This window comes from Prionailurus bengalensis, chromosome C1, assembly GCF_016509475.1.
Source record: "Prionailurus bengalensis isolate Pbe53 chromosome C1, Fcat_Pben_1.1_paternal_pri, whole genome shotgun sequence".
Taxonomy (NCBI): Eukaryota; Metazoa; Chordata; class Mammalia; order Carnivora; family Felidae; genus Prionailurus; species Prionailurus bengalensis.
Window position 1 is genome coordinate 198,994,602 of NC_057345.1, and position 25,464 is coordinate 199,020,065.

Consider the following 25,464-nt stretch of genomic DNA (forward strand, 5'->3'; position numbering starts at 1 on the left):
GAATCTTTGTAGGCTACTCTTCAGCCCCAGAGCATGGCAGAATTTTGTAACACTGGCCACATCCCCTGTGGGATGAACCTCACTACCCACACCCTATCATCCCCAGCACTATCATGCCCTAACACCAAAGTTCCAGTTCGGAACTTACGTAATGGATGGTTTCAGAGCTGACATTTCCCCCACCACTTTTCTTCTTTCTTCACATCCTTATGTTTTTTTGTGCTGATTTGAACCTCTATTTCTCTAAAATATAAGCTCTTTTGAGAACAGGGTCAATGCTGTCCTAATCCTCACTTCCCCCAATAGTATCTAGCACAGTGCTTAGCAGGTGCCAGTAATAAATAAATGTTAAATTTGTTTTTTATGAGAATATTATAGCTCTAAGGTTAAAATGTATTTTAAAAGGAAGAACCTGTCACTTCCCTGATCATGTAGGTCTGGTAATAAATCACCTTCATATTACACAAAGAAACACTAAGGTACTTCAAACTTACAAATAATTTGCCATTAAACAACTAAGAAAAAGATGAAGACAGAAACAGTAAATAGGTCTAAATAATTTTTTAAATGTTTAGATAATATATAGCCCTTCATTAGGATGCCGTATGGGGCAAGATAACTCAGGCAAAGAAAAAGAAATCTGGTTGAAGAAAAAAATGTTATAATATCCGCATTTCCAACAGTGTCAACTACAATTTCAAAAAAAAAAAAAAAGGGATTGGTTTCAGCTCTGGGTACACATTTATAACAGTGAGTAGGAACTACACATCAGAATGGAATGATTATTGATTTCTTAATGGATTACGGCTGCACAAATTTACACTCACCAAAAAACCATCAATCTTTGGGTAATAATTATAAACCTATCACAGTACATACAGCATTCTGACTGAACTGAAACTTACTGCTATCTGCCGGGAAATGACCAATTTTCTACTTCTCCAGCTTCAACCACAATACAGAATGGTGAGCAGCTACTTACATCAAATGCTATTATAGGACATGGCTTGTAACAGCCACAGTATGTACCATCTGTGAATTGCTATTAGAGAGGTAAACAATCAGGTCCTAGTGGACTTTTTTCTTATTATTCATTAGCTATGAAAACTGTAAATAAAATGAGCATCAGGCAGCTACACTTGTCAAAGACCTATCATTACCAGCGAGTTGTGGAGAAGGGGTCAAGGGCAAGCACACATTAACTAAAGTCATGCTGTTTTGATTTTATATCCCAATTTTAAACCTCTCCCCAACTCTGCATCAGAAGCACTAAACCACTAAGCTACAGAGGTTAGGTCTCTTTCTAAACTCTAAATGTGTTCTCAGTGAATCACATTTTTACTAAATGCCAAGTGGAACACCATTACAATTAAGACATTATTTTCCTAAAAGAAAACCCCACATGTCAGTTCCACCTAGCAGTCTTTAATCATTGGATGATGATGTGATCCACTATTAATCAATTAAGTTTCTAATTCTCGTATTTTCCAGCTGTAGGGTTTACATAACACCACTTGCTTCCAGATAGTTAATCCCATTCTGAACACCTTACTGATCTATATTATACATATACAGTCATAGAATGAAGACAATTAATCGAACTCAAATAAAGGTAATTTGGACTCAATAGTACACTTGTTTCCATTTTCTCTTTAAATATTTTTTTAATGTTTATTTATTTTTGAGAAAGAGATATAGTGTGAGCAGGGGAAGGGCAGAGGGAGAGAGAGAGAGAGAGAGAGAGAGAGAGAGAGAGAGAATGAATCTAAAACAGGCTCCAGGCTCTCAGCGGTCAGCACAGAGCCCAACACAGGGCTTGAACTCAGGAATGTTGAGATAGTGACCTAGGCTGAAGTCAGACACTTAACTGAATGAGCCACCCAGGCACCCCATTTCCATTTTCTCTTTAGATTCTAATCTACCATCATAATTTTTTGGTTAGATATATTAATTTTATTTTCTGAAAAATTATAACATAACTTGTCACTAAATTAACTAACAAAACAATATGTATTTCCAAAGCATCTTAGGAACTAAAGAAATTAGATTTGATTGTTTTTATAAAGCATTCCCTTTCCTAAGTACTCAGAGACTATTAAATCACCATGATAATCAACCATAATAATTAAAATGACACTAAGTATAATATAAAATCAAACAGAAAAGCTAAATAAAGTTACCATTAAAAATATATTTATGAAACAACAATGGATTTGTGAAACAGTGAAATTTACAGATGTCAAACTTTTTATTTAATAGAAAATATTCTAAATGTTGTAACAATCAAGTCAGAAAAATAAATGTATTCTCTAGAAGGCAAGAAATAACTTAAGACTGAGATAACATTACTTGTATCTCAAGTAATATCTTAGGAACCATGTCCAATAAGTATAAAAATCACAAACAAATATTTACAATCTACAAACAAGAACAGCTAATTATGCCAGAAAATGAGCTAAATGTTTTATGTAAGTTACTGCATTTATTTCTTAAACCTTATGAAAGGTTTAACCTCTTAAGGTAAAACCTTAGAACCTATTATTTGTAGCTGAGGGAAGTGAATGTAGAAAATCCAAGGAATATTCCCAAGGTCACATAGTTGAAAAACAACCAAATATCAGTAATTTCTAAGGCTTAACTTTAAAGTAAGGAGCAGAGCTAGGAATCAACTCCATGTCTATGTAACTTGAAGGTCAGTACTCAACCACTTCCACTAGATCTCACCTCAAAATACAAGAACAGCTGCACCCACAGGGACTGCTGTGTTTTAGTGCAGACAGGTACCCAGTATTTGTGCTAAGTGGAGTAAATAAATTAATAAAAAGGAATGAAAATTTTATGTAAGGGCAGACACACCAAGCCAAAGCCAGAAGACAAGGCTTTAAATCATTGTTCTACTACTCTAACCCCAGGTGACCATGGGCCTAATATATAGATTTCTAAAATGTAGGCTACAGAATGGATATTACAATATAAAATACTGTGTTTATGATAAAGGTGCATGTGTGCACACACACACATACACACACACACACAGAAATCTATTTATGGAAGGCAAAGGATAGGAATTCAGTTAGCTGCTGAGCCCACCTCAAATCACCTACTATGTTCCTGGTTCTACTCTGGGCACTAGGGCTATGTGAGTAACTGATACAAATGTTCCTCAAGTTATGTGTTGGGAGAAGTGACAAATAAATAAATTAAATAATTTCAGATACTACCAAATATGACCAAGAAAATAGAGTAATGTCATAGAATGCCTGAGGGAGCTTATTTACCCAGGGTGCTCAGGAAGTGCCCTTCCAAGGAGGCAACAATTAAGTTGAGAGAAGAAAAGAAGAAGGCTTTCATGCAAAGCTATGAAGCAACAGTGTTCCAAACAGAAGGAACAGTAAGAAAAAGACCCTCAAGGGAATAAATCTGCTGTGTCCAAGGAGAAGAAAGATAGAAGGTATTTTGAAAGTTTAGAGAACAAGAAGAATGAAGGAAGAGGAGTTCAGAGATGGAGGCAAAGGCCACAACCTTTAGGATCTTGTAGACTTCAGAAAGAAATTTTAATTTTATTCTACTTTCAACGACAACAAAAAAAAATTGTGTTTGAAGCGATGGATTGTTGTGATGTGATTTAGGTTTCAGAAAGTCCACTTCTCAGGGTGCCTGGGTGGCGCAGTCGGTTAAGCGTCCGACTTCAGCCAGGTCACGATCTCGCGGTCCGTGAGTCGAGTCGGGCTCTGGGCTGATGGCTCAGAGCCTGGAGCCTGTTTCCGATTCTGCGTCTCCCTCTCTCTCTGCCCCTCCCCCGTTCATGCTCTGTCTCTCTCTGTCTCAAAAATAAATAAACGTTAAAAAAAAAATTAAAAAAAAAAAAGAAAAAAAAAAAAAGAAAGTCCACTTCTCGCCTACTGGGTGGATGATGGGGAACAGAGGAGCAGGAATGGTAACAGGAAGACCCGGTATAAGATTCTACAATATTTTAGGCTGAGGGGATTGGGAAATGATGGTACCTCAGCCCAAAGTTGTCGAAGTGAACATGGTAAGAATCATGCAAATTCAGGATGTATTATTTATTTATTTATCAAGAGAGAGAGACAGACAGACAGATGCCAAGAACTCACACAGGCGCTGGGAAGGGACAGAGGGAGAGAGAATCTTAAGCAGGCTCCTCGCTGGGCGGGGAGCTTGACGTGGGGCTTGATCTCAAGAAACCATGGGATCATGACAGGAGCTCAAATCAAGAGTCAGACACTTAACCAACTGAGTCCCCCAGGTACCCCAAGATATATTTTAGATGTGAAGCCAAAGTTTCCTGAGGGACTGGACTTGGAGTTTGAGGAAAAGGAACAATACCAAACGTAGATTTGAAAGTCAAAGCACCATCGGTACCTAAAAAATAAACAGAGAGAGAAGAGGACCTGCAGATGGAGGCAGAAGTGCTGCTAATGGATGAAGGTGAGCACCAGATGTTTCCTGTTCACTGAGTCACTGGCACCCACTGATAATGACACTTCTAATGAAGCCAGTCCTTCTCTATATTGTTCTCTTAGAGGCAGTAGACACTTCTCACATTTCTACCAAAAGCCTCTAGCTTTCTGATTTCAACTAACTGGATTATTTCCTTTATCTCAATAGCCACTAACCTAGAAAATCAAAACACATGATAAAAATAGAAACATGGAAATATATAATATATAATTTCCCAGCCTAGGGTCTCATAGGCAGAAAAGTAAAAACTCAAAATTCAAAGTATAAGAGCATTTGAAAGCAACAAAATGCTTTATTATAAAGTGATAAATACAATTAATAGGAATCAATCACCAGCTTTGTGCCCACATAGATACATGATCCTGAAAATATATTAATATCCCAAATATCCATGAACTCCACACTTGAAAAGGATGCATCTGGAGGAGTAAAGGTTGTCACTGTCCTGAAGAGCCACCCAAGAAAGTAACAATGCTTATTAACTGATTAAAAACAAACTAGCTAGCAGCTAAAAATGTTTTGCAGCAAATTCAAATCCAACCACTCACACAAGAAAAAAAAAAAAACAAATAGAAAAATCACAGATTGATTACCACAAAGGGTTCTTTTTCAGTATAAAAATGCAGATAACCTGTTACCATTAAATTGCTACTAGATGAATACACACACTTTCATTTTAGGTAGGATTAAGTACATTGCTTTCCTATATATACAAGTTAAGTATAATGGGCTTATTAATTTATAGAAACTTATGTTAAGAGAACTACATTTCATGAGCTTCCAAATGACATACAATTTTGTTGTAATTTTTTTAAAAAGGGAAACCACAAGTAGAGAAGCAATAAAAAGAAGATGATCTTTTACAATTAAAAAATGAGAAGACTTGGTATTCTCCAAGCTATTAGATATTACTGCCTTAATTCTTGTGGCTAGACGAATAATTACAAACAATGTTTGCAAAACTAAATAACCATTGCTCATCTAAAATTGCTTGGACACATTTAAACAGTATTTCATAAAAGGATTCAGATGAAAACTGCAAAAGAAAAACTTTTATAAGGGTTGTATAACTGATCCTAAGTATTGTTATGATAACTATCATGGACAAATGTGACAATTAACACAGTTGGTCTAAGAGAATTGAAGTCTGACCTCACAATCTAGCATAAGCAGAACTGTACAGTTTTAAGTAAGAGCCATTTGATTCACAAGTTTTTAAACGATCTTTGGGATTGAGCTACTGGATGAGAGTTCACTGAAACAGCAGCAATATGATATCCCTTTTCATATGTGTCTGGTAAACAGGAAGGTAATGATTTGGGAGAGTTTAGATCATGAAGATTGAAAATCTTGAAAATAATAATAATTATTATCTAAAGTTATTGTTATTATTTAAAGTTATTACAAGTAACTTTAAAAGTATAGACTTTCTAAATAATACCAACAAATAATCAAAATGTCTCCAGGTGAATTTCATTTCTTTTAATATATATATATACATATATATATACACACATATATACATATGTATGAATATATATATAACCACACAGATATACATACATTCATATATACACATATATTTACATATATACACATACACATAAATTAGACATACATATAATGCTTATTTATATGAATATAAATATATGTATATGCAATATATACTTTCACATATAAGTAAATAAAGTCAAGATTCTCTACAGGTCTTTTAAAGTCTTTTATAAAACCTATTTCTAGAGACACCTGGATGGTTCAGTCAGGTAAGTGTCTGACTCTTGATTTTGACTCAGGTCATGCTCTTATGGTTCATAAGTTCGAGCCCTGCATCAGGTTCTATGCAAGCAAGCGTGGAGTCATTTGGGATTCTCTCTCCCTCTCTCTCGTGTGTGTGCACGCATACACACACACACACACACACACACACTCTCTCTCTCTCTCTCTCTCTCTCTCAAATTAAAAATAAACGTCAAAAAACAAAACAAAACAAAACACCTATATCTACATTCTAGAGAGTGACACTGGCCTGAAAAACATGTAATTTTATGAAGCCATGTGAAACTTCTAAGTAAGTACTTGAAACTTTTACTCCAATGTAGTATTCTGCAGTATTCTGCTTGAATGTGTGTTGAGAAGAGAGTAAGCTAGTGCTAACTTTAGACCATTTATTTTAAAACTGCTCTGTGGGTAAAAAGACTAGCTGGGTGATTTAGTCACTGATATCCTCATCACAGATAGTGCTTAAGTGTCCAAACCTGTGGTGATAACTTACAAGAATAATTGAGATCTGTCTCTAATGTAGCCAGTCAGATAAGCAACACATATTAACTCATGATATATTTAAGTTAACAGGCAACTTTCTTAATTGAGAGACTTCTATGTATAAGGCACTGTGCTAGCTAGCTTCCATAGAAAACAGTAACTAATATTTCTTGAATTATTTCTTGAAATCTGTTAGGCAATGTGACAGATAGAAGCTTTAACTAAAGTTATTTTATTAATCCTCACAATAACCCCAAGAGACAAGCATTAACTTTCCCTCATTTATAAATGAGGAAGTGAAGACTAACACACAGCACAGCCAATAATATAAATTCAAGCCTGTTCATCTCTGTCTGCTATCCTTGGGCAACAGAGATTACAGTCATTTCCCCTACCCTCAAGGAGATTCCAGTTACACAGGGGAGATAAGATGAACACAAATAAGGGAGTAAAGGTAAAACAAGATAGGAAGTGATAAAGGCTTCCTACTTTTTTTTTTTTTTAATTTTTTTTAATGTTTGCTTGAGGGAGACAAGAGAGACACAGCAGGAGCCAGGAAGGGCCAGAGAACAGGGGAAACACAGAATGCGAAGCAGGCTCCAGGCTGGCAGCACAGATCCTGCCCCAAGGTTCGAATGCACGAACCTTGAGATCATGACCTGAGCCAGAGCTGGACACTTAACCTACTGAGCCACCAGGATGCCCCAAGGCTTCCTAGTTTTTAAAGAAGAAATTACTCCTGAATAAAAAGGATCATTTAGCTTGAGGGGCACCTGGGTAGCTCAGTTCTTGATTTCGGCTCAGGTCACGATCTCATCATTTGTGAGTTCAAGCCCCACTTCTGGCTCTGCACTGACAGCATGGACCCTGCTTGGGATTCTCTCTCTTCCTCTCTCTCTGCCCCTCCCACACTTGCACACAGGCTCTGCTCATTCTCTTTCTCTCAAAATAAATAAACTTAAAAAAAAAAAAAAAGGATCATTTGGTTTGAAAGACTGATTACACTGTCACTATGCTAACAGTAACCCTGACCCAAAAAAAAAGCTAAACTTAGCTAAACTTGGACATGAAAAACAAAATATGTATCTTTAAATGATCTCATTGGGATTTATAAAGATTTCTGCACCTTTTAACCAAATGACCTATGAGTAATCTGTTTATATGTACTCTGCTATAAAATCTTATTTTTTTTTTAATTTTTTTTAAGTTTATTTATTTTTAAGACAGAGAGAGACAAAGCATGAACGGGGGAGGGTCAGAGAGAGAGGGAGACACAGAATCGGAAGCAGGCTCCAGGCTCTGAGCCATCAGCCCAGAGCCCAGCGCAGGGCTTGAACTCACGGACCGTGAGATCGTGACCTGAGCTGCAGTCGGATGCTTAACCGACTGAGCCACCCAGGCGCCCTATAAAATCTTTTTAAAAGAATATCCACTTTTCTCCCTGATTGCTCACACGATAAAAGGGGGAAAATGGCCATTAGAAGGGTCTGATACACAGCTGAGAATCCCAGATACACAACAGGGTGATGTGTTATGATATAGGACACAGAGCACCATGAATATGGAATTTATGAAATTTCAGAACCATACTGGGAATTCACTCACCAATACATCCAGTAAATAAGTAAACAAGTCCCCGCTAACAGATCACTCTGGGCCAGGTCAAGAGGAGGGCACACCGGGCAGTCAAGTCCTGCCTCAAACACATCTTCTGAACTGCCATCCTCAAATGAAATGCATTACCACTACTGCGCAATTACCATTTCAATTATATCCCTCACAAACAGAGCAGGTTTATTTGTGATTCGCTTTAATTAGGTAATTTTAGTTTCATTTCTTTAGTAATTGATTTGAATACAACAGAATTAATAATTGCCTCATATCTGCACAGACGTTTCTTTTCAAACAAGGACTGACAGCACTCAGATGAGGAACGAAAATATCTAGTCATTGATGCAGATATCTTGTGTTTTATTGGCAATGCTTTTCACTTTTTTTTTTTTTTACTATCATCACAGTTGTTGGTGTAAAAGCATATCCTTCGTAGAAGACTATTTAATATAACATGTTTGTGGAGTCTATTTCTTAGCTATTTGATTCAAGTTTTTTCTTATGTTCATTGTATCTAACAATAAAATAATACCTTCCATTCTGGTTTACTTACCACGTGACAGTCACCATTCTGGAGACTTTATGTATATTATTCCTAATGCTCGCCACTCCTCTGACAAGGCAGATATTAATGTCCCTGTTTTACAAACTGAGATGCCAAGACATGAAATATCTGCCTAGGGGTCACAGATCTGACATACAATACCAGGACTCAGTTTTTTACACTATGGAGGAAGGGGAAGGGAAAATTCATTTAATCCTGTAATTTAAAAAAATATATATGCTTATTATTTTCTAGTAATAAAATGCTTAAGTACTGCCAGGAAGAGTAAATTCCTCAGAGACTGCTTAAATAAATATTTAAGTTCAAGTTTTAATGAGCACATTGTACGTTAAATGTGAAAGCATTTCAAATAGTGTAAAGTATCTTAAAAATAAAATGTTACTTCTAATAGGCTTAAAAACAGTTTTCTTAAGCAAGTTAAACATATACCCTGATCTTGTTTTTATTATTTATGAGCTTAGCAAACTTTTCATTCAACAATAATACATGTGTAAAGTTCATCTCATGTCTGATAAATTTTTACTGCAGTATTATCACCAGGTTAATTTTAGAAGAGTATTCCAGTGGGTAAAAGCCAACCTGGGAATTCTAAGTCTCTGACAGAGTATGGTCTCAAGAAAGTCTTTTAAAACACTCAGTGCTTGTGTCTTAGATACTTCAGGAGGAAAATGGAAAAACAACAGATCAGAGAACAAAAACTGGATGCAAAACCCCATCTCATCTGCTCAATATCAAGTTCCTTCCTCATTGCCACCTCCCAAGAGGGAAAAAAAAAAAAAAAGCAGAGAAAGTTCTTACTGTTTCTGTCAGGACTATGGCTTTCTCTAACTCCCTAACCCCTTTCCCACTGAAGTGAAATAAAAAGGCAGCTGAGGGACAAGACCAAAGTTTACCGTATTGGTGATAATTCAGAAATACAACCAATTAGGGTACCTCTCACACACAGTATATTTATTACACAGTCACTTTTGCAAAAGGTAAAAGAAACAGACTAGTCCAAAGTGACCATAAGTAATACCACTGTTTATGATAGCAAGCAACCTACTATAGGTGCTAACAACTTCACTGCTTCCATCTACCCATCTTTCTAGAATGATACCCAGAGTACTCCAGTTATTCTAACCACCCCATCTCCTACTCCTGGCTTTCAGATATCTGAAGAAGTAAACGTCTATTGAATCTCAATATTTATCATTCATCTTCTACCAGAAATCATTCCAACCTTATTGCCCATTCTTCATCATTCAAACAGGTAATTTCTTTAATTATAAATAAATTCTTTATACTTTCTGAAAGAAGAAAAAAAGGAAGGAAAGATCCTATTTTTCTTTTGTCCTATTTCTCTCTCTGGTAGATCTAGGAACTCTAGTGGATTCCGTGGCTTACCTCTCACTGCTGCACTCACCACATTTATTTTCTTTCTTCTTGAGCTAGCTGGTTTTTTAGTTCCCTTACACTTCACACCTCTGCTCTTCCCGTTCATATAATTGAAGTTATTTTCACAGGTCCTACTCCCATTAGTAACATACCACAGCTGTCTTGCCAAAAACAGCATATCCTTAAAAGATTTAATATAAAAGTTAGCAATACTCAATGGAGTTTTAAATTGATGAACATGAGGGGCACCTGGGCAGTTCAGTCTGTTGAACGTCGGACTTCGGCTCAGGTCATGATCTCATGGTTCATGAGTTCGAGCCCCACATCAGGCTCTCTGCTGTCAGTGCAGAGCCCACTTGGGATCCTCTGACCCCCCTCTCTCTCTGCCCCTCCCCCACTCATTCTTTTTTTTTTCTGTCTCAAAAATCAATGAACATTTAAAAATATTTTAAAACTTTAAAGAATAAACTGATGAACATGAAAAAGAGACTAAGGCACTTTTTAAAAAGTAGGGGCGCCTGGGTGGCGCAGTCGGTTAAGCCTCTGACTTCAGCCAGGTCACGATCTCGCGGTTCGTGAGTTTGAGCCCCACGTCAGGCTCTGGGCTGATGGCTCAGAGCCTGGAGCCTGTTTCCAATTCTGTGTCTCCCTCTCTCTCTGCCCCTCCCCCGTTCATGCTCTGTCTCTCTGTCCCAAAAAAAATAAATAAACGTTGAAAAAAAAATTTTTTTAAAGTAAACATGATTGTCATCATATACAGGTTACAACTTTTTTTTTTTTTTTTTAGAGGGAAAGAATGTCAATAGAGGATCAGGACAGAGGAGAGGGAGAGGGAGAGGGAGAGAGAGAGGGAGAGGGAGAGAGAGAGGGAGAGGGAGAGAGAGAGGGAGAGGGAGAGAGAGAGAGAGACAAAGAGAGAGAATCTTAAGCAAGCTCCTCGCTCAGCGCAGCTCCCTACACAGGGTTCGGTCTCATCTCGTGATTGTGAGATCATGACTTGAGCTATAAAAGCAAGAGTCCGACACTTAACCCACTGAGCCACCCAGGTGCCCCTACAGGAGGGAGGGGATAACTTACTCCACTCAGATTTATTTTGGTATCATAATGCTATGTCTCCTTACCATTTCTGGAAGTACACTGATATGTATATTACTTCAGTATCTCATGCTACGAATGAATATCACTCATAAAAAAAATGCAGCATATATTACTTTATTTGGAAATTCCACTGTATTATAGCAATTAAGAAAATACCTTATACTAAGACTAAATCTAAAATGATATTGAAGGAGTCTGAAGACACCATTTTTATATGAGAATACCCCTGACTTCAGTATTCACCATTAATGGCAATAGTCTATTTTCTTTACTGTATAACATCACTGAAATTTCAAAGTTAAATCCATGTGATCAGAGCTATCATTGGTTCTCACAGAAAAGTTTCAGACTTTTTGTTTGAGAAGATGTCTGACTGAATTAGGGTGTTTTTTAATTACACAAGTAAAAGATCTTTTGTGAAAAATACAAATAATGCAGAACTATTTGGAATAAATGACAAAATGCCCCATTTACTCTCCCAGACTCCAAAATGAATTCTATCAATAGTGTGATAGTTCTTTCTTGTCCTTATTCTTTGCATTCACATGTATGCACATACACAAATGCACACATAAACGCACATATGCTTTTAAAACATATATGGCACTTTCTTGTACATACAGTTGTATGGCAGCAATTGTTTAGTTAATGAAAGCTTCTCTGATTTACTGGAAAAATATTATCTCTTCAAATTCATTACCAGCTATTGTACTCAAAACTTTGGGGCCAACTAAAACTACTCAAAGTCATAAAAATGTTTTTTTTTATGCAAAGAGCCTTACTGTAATAACAATTTATGTAAAAATAATTTATTTTAAATTGTGGTTTTTTTTGGGGGGGGCACAGAAAGAGGTTTCTTTTTTGTCTTTTTTCGTTTCCAAAAAACTGAATCCAAAAACTGTCATTAGGTCATTAATGTGTCATAGTTCAGACAGATGGTGGTGTGTAATTCATATTTTGAGAGTTTAAAAACAGCAGACTCCCAGAAAATATATTCCCTTTTCTAGTTTGCAGTTATGTCCACACAATATCTATTACTGCTTTCAAATATTTTGTGAACATTCAGCATTAGAATAGAATTCATGTCATATTTCAAAATACTATATTAGAATCAGATTTTAAAGTGTTTGGATTTTAAAGCAATACCTAAAAATGACCAGGTATGATTGATTATAATGTTTATTTTTTAAACAAGGATCTTTATGAAAATCACCACGACAAGAAAAAATTCATATTGTTGTAGAAGAAATGACACCTCTTTAGAACTCAACCAGAAATTCTTAAAGCTAATTCAACAGAAACAGAGCAATGCAGCATCCTAGCACTTCAAAAGATGACTAAGTCCTGCATGCTGTATCTTAGTAAGAAGGTAGGGTTGATACAGTGAGGTGTAATAAGAACTATAACTTCCATGATAATAAGAGAGCAATGACAAAAATGTCAAAGGTGTAGACACCCAGAATGTTAATTTATTAGAACGTGACTTTACACTGATTAATTATATGCTCCACAAAATATCTGGAGTGCATAAGAAAAGTTAATTGAAGCATTTCATTTTGTACATGCCACTAAAATTAGTTTTAAATAAGTGGTAGAGAACTGATTTCAAAATTATAAGTATGTGGAATTCAATCTGTAAACTCTAAATGTGCTATATAAAGATAATAGTAATGAAGATGATTATGGTGACCAGAGAATATTCATGGAAACATTTACATTCACTTGATTCCACTGAACATGATTGTATAGAATTAGAAATCTTAAAAGCTGTTTAGAATCTCAAAAACCATCTTTTAGGGGCTGATCTGAAGATTACAAAATTTTGGTGGGGCGCCTGGGTGGCTCACTTGGTTGAGCATCTCAGCTCAGGTCATGATCTCAGGGTTCATGGGTTTGAGCCCCACATAGGGCTTCTCACTGACACAGTGTGGAGCCTGCTTAGGATTTTCTGTCTCCCTCTGTCTCTACTCTTCTCCTGCTTATGTGTGTTCTCTCTTTCTCTCTCCTTCTCTCTCTCAAAAATGAACATGAAACAAAAAAATTAAGATTACAAAATCTTTTTCAGAGTGAGACATGGTTAAAAACAACACATTCCCAAACAGAGAAAATCACAAGTTAGGATTTCAGAATTATTTCAATACCTAAAAATCTAACTTTTCAAACTTCCTCAAATAGGTCAGAAACACATTACTTAAAAATATATATTGAATATAATCATAAGTATTCCCTTAATTCAACAAATAACTACTAGAGAATGAAGAGATAGGGCATGGTCATTTTCCTCAAAGATTCACATCTGGAAAATCTATGAGTAGCATTTCTGTAATCAATGTCTGGCCCCCAAATAAAGCTGTATGCTTTGACAAATATTCTCAAATTCACATCCAGTAATTAAGATAGCCTTCCTTATTAGCTAAACTAAAATACCGTAATTTTGTATAAAATCTCATTTGCTTTCATCAGACTACTACAATGATTTCATGAAACTGGTGTAATATTTGTTCCTCTTGACCTATAAACTAAGAGCACTTCTAGATCCCCAACTAACTTAAGGTGTCCTTCTCGGGTGGCAGTGCTATCTCCCATCTTCATTTAAAACTTTAAGGGGCACCTAGGTGGTTCAGTCAGTTAAGGGCCCTCCACTTGATTTCGGTCATGAGTTGGAGCCATATACAGGGCTCATGTTGAGCCCTGTGTTGAGTCCCCTGTTGGGCTCCTCACAAGGCATGGAGCCTAAGATTCTCTTCTCTTTCCCTCTCCCACTGTCCCTCCCCAGCTCATGCTCTCTGCTCTCACTCTCTCTCAGAAAAAAAAAAAAAAACAAAACAAAAACTGATTTTAAGACGTCTTAAATTGCTGACCGTATCACCTATCAACGTTTCTGTGAAGAGAAAATAGAAGTTTGAATTTAAGGTAATAGTAGTTGGAGTATCCTTATATGCATTATAAGATTATTTTTAGAGTTAAGCTATAAAATCAACAATCAACAAATCTAAATCAGGAATGTAAAATTACACTATAGAAAATGAATCCAACCTAGGCTAGCAAAATTGGTTGTAACCTGATTACACGTAATAACATGAGTTAAAGACTGAATCCAAAGGATTTAGCCAAGGAAGCTGAGAAAAAAAAATAACTCCTACAAGTATTTTGACTGAACCTATATCTATGCAATCTAAATCCATGTCCATCCAGGGAAGAAGAAATTAGACAATGGACTTAACCATAATGACCAAATAGCAATGTTATCTCTATCGTGATGCTGAACATATTAGGCTCTCTTAGTCTGATGCCATTAAACATTTGAATTATATAACTAACTCCTTTTCTTCAGATTCTTTGCTTACCAAGGTCAGTTCACAAGAACAAAATATTCTGGTCAAGCCAAATGGAGTCATCCAGATCCTCTATTATTTGGTTGGGTTTTTTTTGTTTGTTTTATTTTTAATCAATGTACAGACATAAATTGGCCTTCTGATTTTAAATATCAATTTTATAAACTTGTTTATATAAGTCAATCCAGAGATCTGAATCCACTCTAAGTGTGCTGCCAATCAAGTTTCAGAACTTGTAAGGCTTATGGCCAAATCTTGCATCATAAAAAATTTCTTGGGGAAATGTTAACCTTTGGGAACCTACTTGAAAGCTTGTTGCATTTTCATCTCTGTTTCACTGTGCATCTTCAAATTTATATACTTTTGAACAACTCTTGGTGGTAAAAGGTGAGAAGCAATTCATTCATTTATAATGGATATAACTCACGGTAAGTACACCACACTTATTTGCTTCTAAATGCAACAGGATTATTAATGTCTCAAATAAAATACGGATTCATTTGGAACCTGAAAGACAATATCCCTCTCTACAAAACTCTTAACATATTTTTTGTGCCCCAGCATCAGCAGTGCATCACACAAAGTAACTCCTTAATAAATGTTTACTGGATCAATGATTGAAAGATGAAAAATATCTCTCTAGAGAGTTCTGAATCTCCATATACAGGAAATCTCAGATGAAGCATTTCCATCATTAACATTCATTTGGAATTCTATGGTGTCTCAGGTAATCAAAGCTTACATTTTTAAGATGGAGTTGTATTATGGATATTTTGAGATAATAAATATATTTATTAAGATGTTTTCCATATCACATCCTAGGTAATTTTACCCCAACAGGCACAGTATTATAAACTTAAAAACAAGTTAAATAGGTACTAAACCATTTTCAAATGAAGTATATGGTATACATTAAATTTATGATTTTTAAAAATAAATAACCCTAATAGATATGATACTAAATATACCACAAAAACTTAAAGAGAAGGGCCAGCATATTTTGTTTAAAAATCGGTGAGTCAATCGCTTCAACTAATCCAAATTCTGAGACTAGCATAAGAAGACTCCATTAAGCAGAGATTTCATTAAAACCTGTATTCATACATTTCAATACAGAATTTTGACTTAACAGGGCAAGTAGGAAAATAAAATCACTGATCAAATGCTGGGACTTACTCGTGGAATAACTTTTTCAAAATACTAAACTACTGTTCAAGTAATACAGTAGCAAATAACAAAATCACAAGCTACCTATGAGATTTCCAGTATAATCTGTCCATATGCCTGATTGCTATCTTCTCCCAAATCCTACATGTGCTTCAAAGTCTCTGGATCCAGAATTAAACTAAACTAAATCTTTTCCTGGAAACCTCTCCAGCATTTCCTATCCTCCCTAATGGAACCTACTACCATTTGTCCAATAATCTAGGAGTCACCATCGTGAACTTCCTTCTCTCCTTAATCCTACTACCCAAGTCCAATCCACTTTAAGCTATGAAATATTTCCCAAATCCTTTTCTTCCTTTTTGTCCCCACTATCACCAGCGCTCAGAACTTCTCACTCAACCATTGCAATAGCTGTTAAAAATACCCCTGCATCTAGACAGGTCCTCATCCACAATCTTTTTTTCCCCACAGTACAGCCAGTGTGATCCATGTCAATCAAAAGACAGAAGTCATCTGCTTTGTTAAAAGCCTTGGCTCCCTTGAAAATGAAATCCAAAATTTCTCTTATACAAGATATTCCTTCATCTTGCCTGATTAATTGTGCAGAGTCATCTGTGGCCTCAAATCCTGGGCACCAACCCTCACACTCTAGAAATACTAACCTGCTTTTATTTTCCAGAACATGCCATGCTATTTCTCAGCTCTCACGGTGGATACTTCATTTACTGAAAAAGCCTTCCACTTCTCTCCTAAATCCTCTTCCTTTGATAAGTCTCAGCTCAAGCGGCCTTTTTTTCTAGGAAGACTTTCTCAACTAGTACCACCTTTCATTCCACATAACAATCAGAACACTGAGCATACCACAGTATAATGCCCTGCTTGCCCGTCTTTCAAACTAGAATGTGAGCTCCTGGAGAACAGTGTACTATTCACCTCCGGATTTGCCTTGCAGTGCCTGATGCATAAAAGGTAGCTTATAAACTTGCTGAATTAATCAATTAGAATAATACAGCAACATAGCAAATGCCTAGAACTGATAATCATACGTTTTAAGCTTACTTCAAAAGTGAAACAAGTAACTATTATCCCCAAACGCACAATTAGCAACAATCAGGCCTGCAATGTGATTAGGTACCACCAAATAAGAATTTATGGTACCACCAGAAGCATCAAAGGAGGTGAAATTTTAGATGCAGATCTTCTTTTTAATTTTTTTAAATATTTATTTCTTTTTTGAGAGAAAGAGAAACAGAGCGTGAGCAGGGGAGGGGCAGAGAGAGAGAGAGGGAGACACAGAACCCAAAACAGGCTCTAGGCTCTGCAGTCTCAGCACAGAGTCCAATGCAGGGCTCGAATTCATGAACTGTGAGATGATGACCCAATCCAAAGTTGCATGTTCAAATGAATGAGCCACCCAGGTACCCCTAGATGCAGACCTTCTAAGAAAGAATTGATTATAGATATAGATAGGTTTCTCTATCAAATGAACTTTTTCTTTTTCTATTCTTAATGACTGGTATCCTTGAAGCACCAAAGGTAAGCAATGATTTTCATTACATATAACCAAAAACATAAAACTATAGCCAGGAACACTGAAACCCAATAAAAAGAATTTCCAACACACAAATTCTACTTCTTTGTTAACCAAAATCTTCACACATGCTTTAAATAATAGAAATGCTTTTCTTCAATTTTTACCCTGAATTCTTAGAAACCTCTGTGTCTGTTCCATGGATGTACATAATAAAAAGGAAAGAGCAAATGATCTGAGTTTCAAACAGAAATGGATTTGAAAACAAACTCTTTTTATTATGAGTCACTGATCGATGATAAAGCAAAGACTCTTCTGAGTGATAGCAGCAGTGATTATTTATTGCATCTAAGCATACACCAGCAACTGTGCAAGTATTTTGTACGTATTACTTCATCTAAACCTCACAGCAGTCCACTGAAGTAGGTATGGCTTATCCCTATTCTACAGATAAGGAAACTGAAGCTCAGAGACATGAAGTAACACATCTAAGGTCACACAGCAAGTGGGAATTCTAACACAGGCATGTATAACTCCAAAGCGTGTATTTTTAAACACTTACAATCTATTGCTTCTGTGTCTCAGTTTTCTGTATTATAAAGTGGAAGAATTACTTCCCTCACAGAACTGTTATGGAGACTAAGTGAAATAATATGGATGTATCTAGCATAGTGTTGGGCATCCTATATATACTCAATAAATTATGCTCTCCGTCCCTTCCTCACTCCAGTGTAAACATTTATCATAAGGGATATATAGTTCCCAAATACTTCTTACCTATTTCAAAGCATAGATATTCTGAGTCTTGATTAATTCCAAAAGGAAAATACTACCAGGTCCATAAATATATTTGATCCAAACAGATATAAAGGGAAAAAAAATCAAAGAAAAAACCCAACACATTCCACCTAAGTTGATGACTGTCCCCCTGCTATTGATTGTTCAGAACATCATAAGATCAAAATATATCAATATTTAAAGTTAGGAGAAAAGAGCATGGGACCCAGAAATCTCAATTCATTACAGCTTGAAGGAAGACTCCCAAAAGAACCTAATAAATCATGTTACATTAAAAAAAAAAACAAAACGTACTTCCAGTAGGGAAGACAGATTTGGAAAAAGACAGAGGCAATAAGGATAATACTTGTATAATAAGTTGATTTGTTTGTTGAAGACAGACTTTTATGCTTATATTGAAGCAGTCTAAAAATGCCAGGAGGGGGAAATGAGGGGCAAATAAAAATATACAGCATTTTTACTGTTAATTCCCTACACATACATACTTCCTATAGTTTCTTTTTTTCCTTTTGGTTTAGTTCATAACCATGATACTTACCTCTGATAGGTGTAAAGAAGTAAAATCAAACTTGGGGTGCCTGGGTAGCTCAGTCGGTTAAGAGTCCTACTCTTGATTTCAGTTCAGCTCATGATCTCAGGGTTCATAAGATGCAGCCCCTCACTGGGCTCTGTGCTGACAGTGAGGAGCCTCCTTGAGATTCTTTCCTCTCTTTCTGCCCCTCCCCTGCTCTCTCTCTCAAAATAAATAATTTTTTTTTATTTTTTTTAATGTATATATATTTTTTAATGTTTATTCACTTCTTAAGAGACAGACACAGAGTGTGAGCAGGACAGGGACAGAGAGAGAGGGAGACACAGAATCTGAAGCAGGCTCCAGGCTCTGAGCTGTCAGCACAGAGCCTGATGCGGGGCTTGAATTCACGAACCATGAGATCATGACCTGAGCCAAAGTCAGATGCTCAACCGACTGAGCCACCCAGGTGCCCTTAAACTTTTTTTAAAAAAGGAAATAAAATCACACTTTTCTCTTCATTTCCAGACCAGTAAAAAACTAAATGTATGCTGGATGGATATATATATATATATATATATATATATATATATATATACATACACACACACATATACGCATCTAAGTACAATAATTCAGCACAGAGTGAGTTCTTACATCAAGCCCGTCTGGTGTTATATTAGGGTGTATATCCCATGGAAATCCAACCAAGAGTGACTGCCAAACGAAGCCACAGAAGACAATTCAGAAAGCTGGTCAGTCCCATAATATAAACAATATTTTTAAAAGTGCGTGAGAGCATCTGATATCACTCCACCTTCATAATAACCTTCCTCTACTTCTATAATACAGTTTTGTCACCAAAACATGAATCAGTATTGGACATGGCAGGCACCCTGAGATAATAACATTATAAAGAGATATCAGTTAAGTGATGTAACTAACCCACAAGGTAAAATCACAGTTTTATGTCCCAATCCTGACAACTCCATCCTTCTGTTAAGGGACCTAAAAGGCCAATTGATTTCTTCAGACCTCCATTTCTACATAAGAAAAATGGAAATCATAATACACTTCTGCTTCATAGGCTCTAAAAATGGAAACTAGCTAAGAAAAAAAAAATGAATGTGAAGCACTCTGAAAAGAATAAACTAGATTCCCTGACCTGATTATTGGTCAGAGTCTTGTAAAACTAGAATTACTACTTCTTCCAATTCCACACATGCCACCTGGCCATCAAACTGACTGGTAAATAGTATTGACGGCAAAGGTGATCCACATAGAAAGTTTTAAAGCAATAGAAACAAAATCTGTGTCACAATGTATTTTCATACCATTAACTACCTCCAAGGGAAATTTACTTATTGGCATTATAAAAGTAGAAGATAAAACGTGTAAGGTTACAAATTTTTGAACCTTAAATTTTGTTTTAAATAGTCGGCAGCACGTATAGATAGAACAGTTTGAAACCGATATGGAAGCAACTATGCAAGAACTGGAGAGGAGCTAACCCAGAAACAGAAGGAATCACAAAGGCCAAAATACAATATGGATTATTTTTATATTGTTCTATCTGAGTTGTCTGTTGCACATTCTTAACTTTCAGATTCTATTTTTAAAATCACTTAACACTGTGTATTTCCAGTAGCCATCAAGGCATATACTGTCATCCCTGACACTGAAGATTGTCAGCAGACTCAATATGCACACTAATGATCTCAGGCAACAATGCCCATCTTCTTTATCAAAGAGATCTTATTCCAGAAGAAAAAGTCTAAAATTCTCTAAGAAAACTCATTCTAAAACATAGGAAGTAGCTACTGTGAAATGGTAAGATCCATATCGCCTCTCAATTTTTAAGATTATCTTATGTGCTAAATTTTAAAACCCCAAACTGTCAGACATCATAACATTTTTAGTTTTCCCCCAAGTTGCCGATGCTCGTTTCTAGCACTGTCAAATAATGATAGCTGCTGTCATTATTTTTTATACAAAAACTGGTAGCAAGTTGTACAGACACCCTTCATCTTAGAACGGTCATCAAATAACCTAAATAAAGGATTAGTACTTTGTGCTAAAACTGATCACTTTCCTAATACCAAAGTAAATGGGCTATCACTGGTTATTGATACTTTATTGCCAGAGTGTTATTTGATTTTTTTTTTAAAAATCAAAGGTTTTAATTCTTTTAATTTTTTTCTAAGCTGCTTTAAAATAACTTTCTTCCTCTTACACATATAGTCCTGTCCTCTCCTTGCTGCTACTGAAGGTTATCTTATTCTGTCACAAAGGTAGTCCCATTACTTTGGGCTTCAACACTTTCAATCAAAATCGCAATTGTTTTTGGATGCAACAGCCCTTCAGTAAGTATATTCGAAAACAAAAAAAAACTACAGAAAATAAATAAGCTATTCTTATTTGATAAAGTTCAACAATTGCATTTAAAAGGATTCAGGAAAACTGGTCATCTCAGACACAAGTGATCTGACAGGCCCCACACACACAAAAACTATTCCAAATCACAGAAAAACATCTGAGTGACCGATTTTAGGTCTCTTGTTCTAAGTAACAGACAAGAGTCCCTCTTCACCACTATTTGCCTTGGCAATCTAAAATGCTGATATTCTCCTGGATCTAACAGAAAGGAAAAATGGGTATCTTCTCCATCTAACACCTAAGTGGGTAACCTAGATACTGTAAATAGAGGCTACATAAAGGATGCAACACACAGCTCTGAAGTGAGAGCCAAATATTTAACCTGCAACTCTTTGGAAAACAACACGAAAACATGTGCAGCTTAGCCAAAGATTGTATTAACACGGGATTGCCACAGGCTAGTAAATTTGGGGGCGGGGGGACTCTTTACCACATAATTTTACTGTTGTTGGGTGAGAAAAGCTCAAATGTTAAAAGCATAGTTCTTATTTGTTCAAACTGATGATACCCACACTCTGCGATGTTTACTTAAAATAAACGGATGAACCGCTTTTTTGAAGAGTACTTGTAAAACCAGAATCAAATTCACAAATAAAGCAGCCAATTAACAAGTATTTTCCTGCTGATATCCTAGTGGTGGCCAGGGGATGACAGCTAAGAGTCTATGATTATTCAAAGTTTCTAAAGTTTCTAAAGCTGACAGCTAAATATTAAGCTAACAGAAATTTTCGTATCAATCTATCTTTACTCTTTAGGAAATGAAACAAAAATTATCAGAGAAATAAAAATCTATTCTACCAAGGAACTAATAACATTAAATGTTAAAATATAAAAATTGTATTGCCTACACTGTAATAGTAGTATAACTTTTGTTAGATTATAGCCAACTAGCCAAAAAATAAATAAATGCTACAAGATGCATTACAAAAGATTAACACTATAATTTAACATACATTCACTCACTCACTATTAGTTTTTCTTTCTACGTGATAAATGAATTTCAAAGACTGCTTCCAGAACGAAATATTCTGGGAAATGCTTCCCAGTAATAAAAAGATAACTTTTATGTAAGTAAATTCACATAGTTCAATCAAAATTTCAAGCCAATAACTAATATCACGTCAAGTTAATGAACTGCAAAATGTATTCAACAGCACTCTATATACTTTTGCTTATAATTCAGAAGTCTTTACTATTTACAAAACCAGTAGTTTTATAATAACCTCAAGTTTTGAGAACTATAAGAGGAAACTGGAAAGGAAAATTCGTTCTCTCTGGATAATCAGAATTAACTTGAAAATATATTCATAATTTGGTAGCTGATTCAGTTTCCTTCAGTTATTAAATCTTTGTTTTTAAAAAAAAAAGGGAAAAAATTTCCTTTCCTTCACACATCACCCAAATAGAAAACTTTCAAATTAAGTTATATTTACATATAAGCCAGATGTCCTTTCTACACAAGAATATAACACATAGAAAAGTATAAGGGAAACATAAGATTTCAAATTACGTTTAAGGAATAATAGAGCATTTGCACCTAATAACTAAACTGATAAAACATTATAATTAAGAGAAAACAAGCCATATTCTTAATGAAGTATTTTGTCTTCTGTCACGGACAGCATACAAGTTGCTCTTTTATTACACAAAAACAATGTTTACTACATCAATGAATGACTCTATCAAAAACAGTGGCCCAAACGGTCTATTCCTGCAAGTTCAAAACATCCTTCCTAACGTTCACAGTTCTTCCCTGGATACCTAGATAGTCTAAAACAAAACGCTTTCATTTTGTTGGAGAAATGGATTTAAATCAGATCCATAAATTTTCCATTACACTTCACTTCCAATGCTTTAGAGGAGAAACTTTCACATATTAAAAAAAAAAAAAAAAAGTAACATTGCGATTCTACCACTGATGGATTAGCTTTACACCAAGGCAATGGTAAAATCATTTCATTTTTCTACTGTGAAGAGTCCTTTGGAAGTGACTTGTTTCCATATTCTTTTATCCAACAACAACAACAAATCTAGTCACAAACCTGGCAAGTCAAAACAATAACCAGCAAAGTCTAACATTTCTTACCTGATACAGGTAAGCACCAGCTCCCAAATGCCACCTTGGGATAGGTCAGACTAGTAAGCAGGCTCATATTTTATGATACTAGAATGGACAGGAATAAATCTGTGTTGTTCTTTCTTTAGCAAAATCTATAGCAGCAGCTACACCACAATGTGAGAGGACCCCAAAGACCTAACAAATTCAAGTGTGTCGCTAGAGAAATAGGAAAAAAAAAATCATAAAATGAAGACTTACTGCTTGTCATGTGACTTGGTGAGGCGTGCTGTCCATTGGGTGTGCTTGAGGTGAGGTCAATTGCCATAGTGGAGTGCTCCCTTTCAGGTGAAAGCTCATTGTCACCTGCTTTCACAAAATAAAATCTTTTGGTCTCTGTTCATTGTCACATAAAATCTAATCACCAACTTTGCTTCATACATGCAGAGGCATGCACAGCTTTGAAATTTTAATGTAATCCATTTCGGCCTTAAAAGAAACTATAAGGAAATATAATTTAGAAATATATAGCAAATGAACGAAATAAGGAAAAGCCATGACCAGCCCACAATAAAAAAACTACAAAATCTGATTATCACAGTATTCTTAACTGTAAAACACGAGCAAGTGGAATAGTCAATTTCTAAAGTATTTTTCAGTTGAAAAACTAAATTTTCTTTGAACACCTAATTTAACCATTAAGCATAGAGCATTTATAATGAGCATTTTTCCAAAATGCTATCAGAGAGTTTGATGTTTAAAAGGAAAGTTTCCTAAAAAAAGGTCAACTTAAGGAGCTTTCACATTATGTGTGTGAAAAATTAGGTTACAAAGTAGTAAATATTTAGCACATGCCATATTAGTAGACATATATGTAACCTGACATTCTAAACTTAAATGAAAAAGCCCAGTAGAAAAGTGTTGATCTGCTAAGCTACTAACTACTGATTAAAATGTTATCATGAATAAAGTGTATTTCTATATTTCCTTCGTTTTGCTTCTGTGCTGTTATTTTCTCCAACTCATTTAAAGGTGAAATTGTGAACAGATAGAAAATAAGAATATAGAATTCTTGACAAACAATAGTTCAGAAAATAAAATACAAGAAACACAAACGTAACTTTATTACCAATAACAAATTAATGAAAATGAATACTTACACGTTATATAGCCATCAATAGCCTCTGTTTCCATAGTCAAAGTGCAGTGCTGCAATACAAAAGATTATACCCTTTACACAATGATCCCTTTCAGTATCTGCCATTAAATGCTTAACTTATTTGAAGCTCCAAGCAATTAGCCCATGTTGGTGCTGCTGCAACCTGTGCCCAAGAAACATACTACAGTGTACTGTATGTGCTCATTTGCAAGTCAGTGAACTCTTTCTGCAAATGATCTGATTCCTGCTGGAGATAGGATAGGAAAGATAAGTGTGCTGTGAGATGGGCTGTAGCAAGAAAGGAATGACTCTCTTAATCAGAATTTACTTAAAGAAAGAAGACAAGAGGGTACACCTCAAATGTGCCAGCTTTAACTGGGATAGAAGTATTTTACCAGTCACTACTTCCCATAATCACACTGCAGTTTGAGGACTTCCCTGGTATACAGATAGCTCTATTCACAATTGTTGCAAGTTGGTTCATCATGTTCTAATAGGGAGGAGGGAGGACAAACAAACATAACAAAACAAAACAAAACAAAAATTTAGTGCCCAAGTGTGTCTGGAAGGTTTCTGCAGCAGTTACCTTACTCCCAGACTTGTATTGACATTTTAGCCTACACTAAGTTCTGTGGAAGCACCTGTTCAATGTAACCTTAATTTCCTGCCAGACCATGGTTGGATACAAATGCCAAGACAACTTAATAGATTCTGATTTTGAAAATTTCATGAACTTTTTGCTCTCAGGAAGGGAATCACTTTTTTAAAGTTTGGGGAATTATTTCCATGCACCAATGACACAAAACAAGAAGTTAATTCTCAGAAACAAAAGTAAATTGTATGAGATGACACCCCCTAGCTTTGATTTCACATAATGAAAAGATCGATAAGCTAACTGTATTCTTTGAAGGAAAAAGTTTAAAGAATTGACATGTCCTGAGGAGATTTTTACTTATTTTTTTTTTTTTTCCTTTGGCCCTGGTCCTTTTTGCCTTTAGTTTCAAAACTCTCTCTGCACCAGCAGCTAAATTATTCACAATGAGCCATTTCTGTATTGATCGCCAAGTATATTTAGC

At 35.7% G+C, this 25,464-nt stretch overlaps 1 protein-coding gene across 1 annotated transcript in view; it reads right to left on the bottom strand.

Moving 5' to 3' along the window:
• The window catches only part of IKZF2 (IKAROS family zinc finger 2), a 160,709-nt gene that overhangs the window by 134,608 nt on the left and 637 nt on the right, over positions 1-25,464 (bottom strand). The window contains 2 exon segments of the mRNA XM_043577728.1: positions 23,491-23,595; positions 24,390-24,438. Of these exon segments, the coding sequence (XP_043433663.1) occupies positions 23,491-23,595; positions 24,390-24,423 (139 nt within the window). The 5' untranslated portion in view covers positions 24,424-24,438.